At 38.1% G+C, this 12,203-nt stretch overlaps 1 protein-coding gene across 4 annotated transcripts in view; it reads left to right on the plus strand.

The window, feature by feature from the left end:
* The window catches only part of arhgef18b (rho/rac guanine nucleotide exchange factor (GEF) 18b), a 67,918-nt gene that overhangs the window by 12,725 nt on the left and 42,990 nt on the right, over nt 1-12,203 (plus strand). For 3 of the 4 annotated variants that reach the window (XM_041790814.1, XM_041790811.1, XM_041790812.1), the window contains exons 4-10: nt 1,547-1,715; nt 1,941-2,067; nt 2,162-2,216; nt 2,711-2,755; nt 3,164-3,238; nt 6,918-7,026; nt 7,161-7,338. In XM_041790814.1, the coding sequence (XP_041646748.1) occupies nt 1,547-1,715; nt 1,941-2,067; nt 2,162-2,216; nt 2,711-2,755; nt 3,164-3,238; nt 6,918-7,026; nt 7,161-7,338 (758 nt within the window). The remainder of the gene's footprint in view (nt 1-1,546; nt 1,716-1,940; nt 2,068-2,161; nt 2,217-2,710; nt 2,756-3,163; nt 3,239-6,917; nt 7,027-7,160; nt 7,339-12,203) is intronic. The other variant, XM_041790813.1, reaches the window with a different exon arrangement.

A 12,203-nucleotide genomic window follows, 5' to 3' on the forward strand; every position in this document is an offset into this window, starting at 1 on the left:
CCTCACCCTTTTCCCTTCTCATGGTTGGTCTTAGGCATATACAGTGCATTCAGAAAGTATTCAGGCCCCTCTACACTTTTTCAGTTTTGTTATGGTGCATCCTAATGCTATAGTCATGATATAATTAGATTTATATTTGTCTCATTAATCTACACTCAGTACCCGTTCATGACAAAGTAACAACTGAATTTTTGATTTTTTTTTTTTTTTCAAATTTATTAAAATAAAAAAACTGAAATATCCCTTTGACATGAGTTTTCAGACACTGCAAAAACATTTGAAATTTAGCTCAGGCTCCTCCCATTTCTCTTGGTCTTTGCTGAGATGTTTCTACTCCTTGTTTGGTGTCCACCTGTGGTAAATTGAATTGATTAGACATTAGTTGGAAAGGCACACACCTCTCTATTGAGGGCCTCACAGCTGAGAATGCATATCAGAGCTAAAACCATGTGGTCAAAGGACCTGCCTGCAGAGCTTAGACTGGATTGTTGTAAAGCACATATCTGGGAAAGGCTATAAAAAAGATTCTGTTGCACTGAAAATTCCCAAGAGCACAGTGGCCTCCATTATTCTTAAATGGAAGAAGTTTGGCACAATCAGGACCCTTTCAAAACTGGTTGACTGGCTGAACTGGGGAGAAGGGCCTCAGTAAGAGAGGTGACCAAGTACCTCATGGTCACTCTGACTGAGCTCCAGTGATCCTGTGTGGAGATGGGACAAAGTTCTTAATGACAAACATCACTGCAGCCCTTCATTGAAATGAGCCTATGGCAGAGTGGCTATACGGAAGCCTCTCCTCAGTACTAAACACATGAAAGCCCACTTGGTTTTCAGTTGGAGTTTTTTGCTCCGAGGAGAACCTTCCATCCAGCCACTTTGCCATAAAGCCTTGAGTGGAGGAGGGCTGCTTGGTTTTTGCTCTGATAAGCATTCTCAGCTGCAAGGTCTTCTATAGAGAGGTGTGTGCCTTTCCAAATCATGTCCAATCAATTTAATTTACCACAGGTGGACTCCAATCAAGGTGTAGAAACATCTCAGCAAAGATCCAGAGAAATTGGAGGAACCTGAGCTAAATTTCAAGTGTTTTTAAAAGGGTTTGAATATTTAAATCACTGTTCTATTTTAGTTTTTTTCTTTTTAGTAAATTTGCAAAAAACAAAAACCTAAATTCTGTTTTCATTCAGTCATTATGGGATACTCAGTGTGGATTGATGAGAAAAAAGGAATACCTGATAATTTAAATTACACCATTTGCTATAGCACTGCTCACTTTCTCTTTAATTTAAAAAATGTGCTGAGTCTCCTGTGGCTTTGGTGGTTGTTCTCAGCTTCTTGAAATAATCAGTCTACTTCTACTTCTGGGTGAGAACATAAACACGGTGCCAAATTAAGACATTGAAAAGGCAACTAAAAAAATAAACATAGGTCAGAACGTGTCTTACACTTTGGTTTGATTAGCAGACACATGTCACTGCATGGTTAACCAGCTGCTTCGTGTGTGTGTGTGTGTTTTTTTTGTTTGTTTGTTTACTTGCTGTGTTACCAGACTGAGTTTGGACACCATGAACATGGACAGCGATGGAGAGAGGGATGATAATGAAGAGGGACAGAAGAGCCTCTTCCAGGCAAGCCAGCAGGAGACATTCAACTGTACAGCATGTCCTGAAGATGAGATGGATGGCCCCAGACAGAGGGTCCCCTGTTCCAGAGCCAGGGTCAGTACTATGGTGTTAAAGCAACAGTGACAAGTTATAAACCTTAATTCCTGAAAAGTCTGAGTCTTTAAATGTGCACCATCACTGATGTTCAAACAGACTAACATGATAAAGAGCTCTTTTGGAAAAAGTTATCATTAGAGGTACTGCTGCTTTGTGTTTGGGGGTCGGAGGTAGAATAAATGTTCGGGTGATGTATTTATGTTTATCCTTCAATGCTTTCAGGCCAGTTGCATGCCTGGCAGGCATCTGTACTCGCGTTCGGAAATTCTTGCCACAGACGAATGTTCCCGTGCTGCACACATTTCTCGAGTCGTCCAGACCTCCAAACAAGCCGCCAGGGCAGCAGGAGGTGGGGCTGAATGCTTATTCCTGTAGATCACATGTCAGCTTATGTGTTTTTTTTTTTGTGCCAATTTTGACCTCTTTGTTGCCCTCTCATGCAGCAGAGGAGTTTGACCCAGAGGAAAACCTTCATTCTACCGAGGGACAAAGCCATATGTAAGTGTATATTATAATTTCTGATGTGACCCAACACTTTGTGGCTTTAAGACAACTCAAAATTGATCACTGTGAAAGAAATAACCTCTGGTTCGATTCACAGAGGGCCAGTGCTTACAATTATTTTTATCCTGTTCATCCTGTCTGCAGCATTTGGCTGGTTTAGTGTAATAGTTCACATACATTTCTGTAGCTGTAAATTGTCATAGTCTGGTACATCTTTCTAACTCCCACGTAACAGATGGGCTTTCCCCATTCCCCCCTGACATTTCTGCTCCATGTCATACATCTGAAACCTCCTCCTCCCACAGTCCTCTCTCCCAGCTCCCTAGATGGCCCCTTAGTGTGTGTGTGTACATGAGTATTAAATGTGTTCTCTGGTCGACACTGCAGACAAGGAAGGATGTGTCCCTCAAAAACAATTTGACACCCAGCTCCCAGCAGACTCCTCATCTCCTCTCCCTCACTTAGCCTTGGTGTCTTGTTTGTCTTAGGCTGATGGTACAGAAAGTTCTGCAGGAGCTAAAGCTGTACCATGGGTAAGTAAACAGGAGAGGGGTGTCTGTCGCTACTATCACTACTGAAAAGTCTCTCACTGTTCAGAAACACAACAGATCCACATTGGGACTCAAGGGAGGGTTCTGCACTGTGGGGCTGTGTTTACACGTATGTGCACGCATGGCTTCAGCACATGTGTTTGCAAGCGCACTGACAAACTGTTCCCTCACTCCCCAAGAAAGTCTCAAGAACACAAATCACAAATCTATTTCTTGACACGAACCTCACGTGATATGAAACCAGCTGACTGAGTGAAAGCAAACTTTCAGGATTTATTTACAACAATACTTTGACTTGTGCTGTGATAAATCTCTTTTATATGGTTATCATTTGGCTAGTTTTCTGTTGCAAATGCTGTCCACTGACACCATTTTATTGTTCCTACACAGAGCAAAGCAGAGGAACAGCAGATCAGAAACCAAAGATTCAGGAAATGTCACCTGGTATGAGTTCCTCTCTAATGAGTAAGTACTGTCCTGTTAAAGAACACTAGAACTGCTGGCATTTCAACCTTTATGGAAGTTAAAAAGGCAAATAAAAATATTGGCCAATAATATGCTCTATCAATAATGTCTCTTTCCTACTTTTAGAATGACTCTGACCATCTACATGTAAAACTTGATCAGTGTCAGAAGCAGCTAAAAAATATTAATGTAATCTAAACTTTCAAAAGTAACAGTGCTTAAACACTAAAACTAAAGGTTGATACAGTGCCTATAAAAAGTATTCACCCTGGGAGCGCAGATGGTTGCGTGGTTTAAGGCGTTACCTATGTGTGAGGGTGGCCTGGGTTTGAACCTGGCCTGTGGCCCTTTACCACATGTCCCTCCCTACTCTCTTCCCTGTTTCTGAGTCTATGCACTGTCCTTCCTCTTTCTAATAAAGGCATGAAAAGGCCCAAAAATAAATCTTATAAAAAAAAGTATTCACCCCTTGGATGTTTTACTCTTTTATTGATTTTTTTTCAAAGTTAACAAAAACCTCTTTAATGTCAAAGTGAAAACATTTTTCTACAAAGTAGTGTCATTAAACAAAAATATGTAATGTTAAATTAGCCACTGCATGAATATTCACCCCCTTCAAGTCAGAATTAAGTAGAAGCACCTTTGGCTGCAATCACAGCAAAGAGTCTGTGCGGATAGGTCTCAATTAGGCTTGTGCATCTGGACACGACAATTTTATTTCTTTCTTTGCAAAACGTCTCAAGCTCTGTCAGGTTGCATGGGGACTGAGCCTTTTCAAGTCCAGCCACAGATTCTCTATTGGATTGAGGTCTGGGCTTTGACTCGGCCACTCCAGAATATTGACCTTGTTGTCTTTAAACCATTTCTTTGTAGCTTTTACTGTATGCTCTGGGTCATTGTCTTGCCGGAAAAAAAATCTCCTCTCAAGCTGTAGTTGTCTTGCAGACTGAATAAGATTGTCCAGGGCTTTCCTATATTTTGTCGCATTCATTTTAGCCTTTACCTTTACAAGCCGAGAAGCATCCCCACAGCATGATGCTGTGTATCACCATGCTTCACGTGGGGATGGTGTGTTTGTGGTGATGGGCAGTGTTTGGTGTCTACCAGAACTCATCAGTTTGATCTCATCAGACCAAAGAATCTCTCACATGCTTTTTGGTGAACTCTTGTCAAGATTTAACATGAGTTTTCTTCAACAGTGGCTTTCTCTTTGCCACTCTTCCATAAAGTTTGGATTGGTAACAAACCCTGGTAACAGTTGTTTTATGGAGAGTCTTTCCCATCTCAGCTGCTAAAGCTTGTAACTCCTTTAAATAGTCATAGGGGTCTTGATGGTCTCTCTCACTAGTCTCCTTCTTGCATGGTCACTCAGTTTGTGAGGATGGCTTGATCTGGACAGATTTACACATGTGCCGTGTTCCTTCCATTTCTTGATGATGGGTTTAATTAAACTTACAGGGATGTTCAGTGCCTTGGATTTTTTTGTATTCATCCCCTAACTTATTCTTTTCAACAACCTTTTCTCTGAGTTGCTTGGAGTGTTCTTTTGTTCTCTGTGTGGTAATGGTAGCCGGGAATACTGATTAACCAGAGACTGGACCTTCCAGGCACAGGTGTCTTTATCCTACAGTCACTTGAGACATACTCACTCCGGTCAGGTGATCCCCATTTCACTAACTGTGAGACTATAGCACCAAATGGCTGGACCTTTGTTGGTCAGGGACTTTAAGGGGTGTGAATATTAATGCAGTCACTTAAGTGCTTTGTAGCAATCTGTTTCCACTTTAGCATAAATTATTTTTTGTTTTCTTTTTCCAAAGGAGCCAAATTATATTGACCATGGCTGATTTATAAAATCAATAAATGGGTGAAACATCCAAGGGGTTGAATACTTTTCACTGGCACTGTATCCATTTACAGAAACTTGACAAACAAGGAACAAAATGTCAGCCTGTGACATTTGCAGAACCCGAGGCACATTTCATTCTCACACTTCTGCAAAACATCACACTGACAGCTCTTTGCGTAAAGATATGCCAATCAGATCACACAGAAATCACTAGCCATGTTAGTATTGTATGAGTGGGATATCCAGCTCTAAAATTATGTAAATCTTGGCTGGTGTTTTTCTGTTTGTTTGTTAAGTTATTGACTTGATATCTTTCTTTTAAACATGTTACTTAGTAAAGTGTGCTTACCTCATATTTTAAAAGGACACAAGTAACTAACCACATAAGTCAACAACACATGATGTAGTTTACACTTATCCTACCCCTTAAATTTTTTTATTATTATTTTAGCTTTCAGGAATTGTAAAAAAAACTATAATGGAAATATTGTATGCTGTAGTTATGTTCATGTCAGCTATAGTTCAATCTTAAAAGCAATGAGATTTTGTGTTCATACTGTATTTACAATACACTAAAAATGAAAGTTCAAAGACATGTAGTAATGGTGTTTTTATACTATTCACATAGCTTTCAAATATAAGAAATGTTAAGAGTTATCTAGATTTAGCACAGTTGTGCACAATTTCTGTAGTAAAGATTTATTTATTTGGTGTTCATGTGGAGAGTTGGAAGCAAAAGTTTCTTTTTAAGAAGAGTTAATTCTGAATAAAGTGTTTTTGCAAAGTTTTATATTTTGGGTTTGTGATTTTAGTTTTTTGTGCATGCAATTTTGACAAACAGGGCCCTTGTTTCAGGAACTGTGTTTACAGGATGTGAAAACTGTTATATAACTTGTTTCCCACTAAATGTTGTAATTTCTAATTGAACAATTAAGTAAGAGTAAAACAACATTATGATGACTACAGAAACCCTACACCAACATGCATCCATACATTTTATTTTCTCTGTTTTCCTTTGATAAAATGTCTAAGGATACAAGATAAAGGACTTTTGCTGATATCCGATATGCCGATATTTTTAAAAAAATTCAATTGTTCCAATACCAATACCATTATTTATGTAAGTAGTTCAGAGCTTAAACTTAAGAGTGACTTTAAAATTTAAGGATAAACAGAGAACGTCACTCCCTAAACACAATTTAAAATTTGAGGAATGTAGATGTAAATAATTACTTCAGTTAATAGATGTCTGTTGATCCTGCCTAAAACTCCACAAACTTTTTCTGTTCTTGTGGCATATATTTATAACTTAAATAGAGCTGTATTTACAACCAACATACCTACTGATAGTTAACTTTTTAGGCTTATATCTGCCAATACCGATATTATGCTCATAATATAGTGCATCCCTAAACAAGTCATTTCCTGCTGTTTTACTGCTTTTGAGATCATATATCCAGGATTGCATAGTCACAAAAAACATGGAAACATGCTTAACTTATCTCAACAGTGTGTGCAATATTTTAATCTGGTCTGTTACAGTGATCTACCTATTGAATTTTTCTAGATTGCCATAAAATGCTCTCATTACAATGAGAAAATAAGCTTTGTTTTCTCATCAAAATGATATAAGTTAATACACTGCAATACAATAACCTGTTCATTATCCTTTTATCAGAAAGTGTTGAAACCCTAAGGAAACTATTGAAATTAACCAACTTTCATAGGAAATTTCTTAGATAAATGCATGGGTGCATGTTCACATCAGGCTGCTGATATAAATTAAAGGTATTTTTTAACTCTTCTTTATTTTTCTGCCTTTCTGTACAGAAACGAGGAAGAGGAGGATCGCATAGAGAAGGTGGAGAAAGGCACAAAGGTGAAGAGGACGCTCAGCTCCCTGAGGAACCGCATGACTGGCTCCTTTAATAAAGATAAGGTCAGCTTATTGCAAAGATGTAGTTAACAATTCTTCTTTTAACCTGTGGGGAAATAGATATTTCATCTCAATATTAAGAAATATTTAAATGCAAAAAAAAGTTTTGTCTGTTTGCCTTTTTCGTTTCTCTGCAGGGTAAGAACAGAGAAAAAGAGCAGTCAAAAGAAAAAGGGAAGGAAAAGGAGAGAGAGACCAAAGACAAAATGTGCAGCAGTAACAGCCATTTTTTGGTACCGGGTGCTTTCTCCAGCTGTGCCACCTGCTCACTGTGCAGCAAGACCCTGCAGAAAAAGCATGGCCTGCAGTGCATGAGTGAGTAACACCGCAGCCACAGATGTACATGCAGCCACCTTGTTCTTAGCCTGACACACGTGCACGGGTGTTTTGTTTCCACTCACAAACTCAAATCTATTTCTGCCCATACTACTGCATGCAAGTTCACTTGACCACACTCAAGCAAACAAACAGCTCACACACTTGACCAGAAACTAAAGTAAACATAAAACAGTCATGATGTCCTTCTTTTTAAACTTTCTTTTTAGGAGCAATTAGTGGCTATTTCTGACTTGATTTTTAATACTTGTTGACATTTTTGTGGTATGGCAGATAGTACAGAAGTTTTCCATTCCTATTGAAAGGGATTTTCTCTCACAGAATTAGGGTAAAAAGACATAGCTGTTCCCTTCTAGTTCCTCTTCGCATTTGCATTTGAACCACTGAAGTGCTACAGACGCACACTTTTTTTTGCACTTTTGTCACTCTGCATCTATATGTTAGGTCACACTTTTGCACAACTGCTTACTTGTTCATCCAATGGATAAAAACCTCAGTTTTTAGTCAGTTGTTCATGTGAATCTACAGAATGTTTCATTTCTGGTCTTAAACCTCCTGTGTCTTCTGTGTGCTGGACAATTTCTGATGATGGGAAAGTTTAAGTCAGTGTCTGGAGGCAACCAGACACGTGTACGACCTGTGCAGGATATTTCAACACATTGTGGCTTCTTTTTTCTGCTGCCCTGGAAACCACTACATGAAACCTACAAGTCAGCTGATAAGCCTGCATTACCTAATGAAAGACACCTTCACAAAGACTGGATAGAGAAATATCCTCAATCAGAAAATGGACCCTATAAACATTGTATAGTTTAAAAAAGGGGGGGGGGACTTTTCAATGGTAACATCCATTCTAAAAAAGAGCATAGTTATCACTCAAATGAATTGAAAAGAGACTGAAGTAATTGAAAAGGTGGAGCAAAATATTGCAGTCTTATAATGCTAAACCTAATCTTTTAATTTTTTAAAATCCAGTCTATCAATTTATGCTAAAGCGCTGTTCATTTAAAGATCCGCAAATGCTATCAAAACAAATAGTCAAATAATTCGTTAAGTGGCACCTTTTTTAATACGATCTTGGCCATGATGTCACTTTAGTACATCTGTACTGCTTTGCTTTACCGACTAATGGAATTGAAGCCTAAGATAGAAAAGGTAAAAATCAATATATTTTAAAATTCATAATTAAAAGTGAACAACTTTGAATTTTCCACAATTAAAGTCTACATAGTGCTCTTGAAATTTTTCGATAAAAATCATCTATTGTATTGAAATGGCAATTGCAAATGTTATCATATGTTATCATTTTAATATTATTACTAATATGTGAATGTTTCAAAGCTGAAGCTCTTTTTCCATCTTTAAACCATCACTAATCTTACATTTTAAAGTAACTCCAAGCAGCCTCTTGAAACTTTGGTTTTTGGTGCCCCCTGGGGACAAATCAATACCTCTTATCTCTTTGTTGATTTTGTCCTGTACATGGGCAAATTGTTTGTTTTCACCAAAAACCTCACACCTCTTTGATTTTACAGCCAATGTATCGCTCATCAAGAACTTTTGCTGTTGAAAATGAAAACTGCTTCAGCAGAATTAAGGTTAGTCACTGACAACTACCCCTCAACAGGTTTCAGGAATAGAAAATGATCATACAAAAATAGTAAATCTTACACTGATGTTTGAATTTTGTTTGTATATCATAAATAGGCATCAATATTTTATAAAATGTTAAAAACTCCTCATAGGAGCTTCAACAATGACGAGTGTGAATATAAAGCAAGGGTCATCATACTATTGTATAAGTTGTTTTTTTGTTTGTTTGTTTGTTTGTTTGTTTGTTTTTCAAAATATGAGTAATTTTTAGGCATAAATAATGAGATCAGTCTCTATTGCCTATACTGCAGCCAGCTACAAGGGGACAATTAAACAAGTTTAGCTACATACTGCATTTCTGGTGCTGTCATTGACCACCACTGGGTTTGTGTTTAATTTGCTGCATCCTGATTGGTAAAAAACACATGCAGGAAGCAGGTTTCTAATCTTTCACTCTCCAAGAGCTTAAAGTGGAAAGTTGACAAGCACAGATTTTTTTTTATTTTGTTTTATTGGTTTATTGGGCAGGGACAGATGCAGTAAACACAGAGAACTGAACAGCAGTTTTCCATGTACACTACACTACAGCATTTTAAGCTAATCTTAATTCCCATTCCTGTCCCTGAGAGGGAATCATATAAAACATACAGAAAGCATAATTACATTAAATTCTCTACATTCGATTTACTCCATATATTCAAGACTTGCATGTGTACATACTCATCAGGACTGGACAGATGAGTATGTGTTTGTCATGTATCATTGTACAGACACATAAACATACACATAATGGCTGACAAGCAGACTTCCGAAAACAAACAAACAAACAAACAAACAAAAAAAGAAAAGGAAACTGATCAAATGTTGTTCATTCCCCACTGCCTCTATCTACTCGCCTATCCCTCTAAAAAGCAAAAAGCCCCAAAAGTTAAATAAAAAAATTATAATCATCAACATCTATCTGTTTTTCTTCACCGCTTATCCCGTTTGAGGCACAAGGATAATAATAATCAGAAGTTAAGAAAATCTTAGATTGGTATTATATTGTGGTATTATATATATATATATATATATATATTTTTTTTTTTTTTTTTTTTTTTTTTTTTTTTTTTGCCAAGAGTCCCTTCTCCGCAAAAGTAGGATACAAATCTTTTAAAAAGAGATACTCCTTCCTCCACTGTGTATTTCCTCGTGACACAGCTGACGAGCAAATGATGCCCTATCAGCTGCTGTGCCTCATGCTACACTTGTTGACATTACTGTAAATTTTAGGCTGATTTTCTAATAAGCCATGTGATCTGTTGGTTTCATTCATCACATCAACAGAAAAAGAAGTTTTAACAGAAAAAAGGAAGCAGGACTAGAGCATTTTCTTTAAGCTGGACTATTTCCAGAAAGAGACACAGTTTGTCATTTGTAGTAACCACTATTTTAACTCACGGCTTTAAATAAGTTTCCTTTGCTCCTACTGTTCTGTTAGGGACAAAGCCATTATATGACTAGAGAATTTAAAAGTCCTGTCTGTAATGTATGACTGTTTTTAGTAGTGTGCTTATTAAACAGAGTTTCTCTGGCATGTTTCACAAGGCACAGGGTACCACGCATTCATCCAGACTGCTGCTTTGTTTAGACAATACCCAGAAATCATGAACACGTCCATGTCCCTGAAACGATTCCCAATTCATTAAACATGCCAGTTACAGTTACTTATTATATATTTGACACTTGTGCTGCGTATGCACATAAACACAGACATGAGAAAACAAGTGAGTGTCCCTTTAATTTGAACCAAGCCCTGTAGGGATTCAGCCGAGAATCAGCCTGTGGAATGCGTCGTTTGTATGCCAGAGATTGTTCCCAGTGAGAGTAGGACACCAAACTGGACAAAAACAAGAATGTGGGAAACTTGGTGCTACTGATCTCAATGGCCAAACTCATTAATAGAACTTACAGAAGAGCTTTATCACCTTTTGGATGCAACGTGGTTATATAAAGTTGGATCTTGTTGAAACGGTAAGAGACAGCTATGGTGTACAGCGGATCAGGTGGATAACTCCCGTTGTTTCGCTCAATGGACTTTTCGGGCATCCTGACCGCTAGCCTAGCAGCTAAGTGCTAACCACAGCCGACTTCAGGCTTCTTGTATGACGTTTATGGGGGCTTTTAGGGTTGTATCAAATGTATAAAACTGGAGCCCGTTTCTAAAGTTTCTTAAAGCTATTATTTGTCATGAAGTTGCGTCAATTCAGTTACAGCTACTCCTTTCGTTACGTATAGCTTGCTAACTGTTAGCCACTGAGGGCTAGCTCGTAAGAACCACCGCTTCTCTATGGAAAATAAGGTTAGTTTGTTGAGCAGTTAGCTTTGAGTAGCGTATAGCTCTGCCTTGAATTAAAAAAACTAACCCGCTTATCGGTTACAGTTTTCACGTTTTATAGTTGTGATGCTTTTCTTTAATGTATTACGTTATATAATGAAGGTTTACTTCATGTTTTGCTGTTTGCAAAGTATGAGGCTCAACAGGTGGATGCTAGCTAACGTTAGCTTCTAGAAGAGAAGTTATTTAGTCGAAGTCAGCTGTCCAGTTTAAGTAACCTGCCAGGATGTAAGCTCTTGTACAACAGGGTAATACAGAGCTTTTACAAGTAATATTATTCTCCTGGTTAGTAGTCAATTGCTGTGTAAATGTCGAGGCTGCTCCCAGTGTATAACTGTCCCTAGTATTTGTTCAACTCAAAATCCGTTATGGTACGCTTCAAGTCTCGGCTAACAGGTTTGGTGTTATGAAACTCGATAATCCTCGACGTGTTAGATGTTTTTCTTGAGTGTCAAATTCTCGCTTTCTTACTCTACTACAGATCTGTAGCTTCTCTCTCACAGGGTCACATGCTGTTAATTGTGCTTGGCAGGTCTGCCGGTGCATAACAGCCCACTTCACTGACTCTGGGTCTCACCCATCTCATCCTGTTAGCACACCACTTCTCCATGCATCACTGCTTTGCCTTCAGAGCATCCTGCTTCAAGTGTTGACGTTTTTGTCTCTGTTGTCTCAGAAATCATGAGTAACCTCTTACATGTGTCTAACACGAAGTAGGTGATGTCTCTTGTTATACCTTTACCCTGATGCTGTGACCTTTATTTTCTAGGATGGTCTCTGCTACTATTAGTGGTGGCACTTTTTAAATGCTAGGCAAACATGGGTTTGACATTTATTCAGTACTAAAACATAGTATAAGGGTACAAAGGAAATA

This window comes from Cheilinus undulatus, linkage group 7, assembly GCF_018320785.1.
Source record: "Cheilinus undulatus linkage group 7, ASM1832078v1, whole genome shotgun sequence".
NCBI lineage: Eukaryota > Metazoa > Chordata > Actinopteri > Labriformes > Labridae > Cheilinus > Cheilinus undulatus.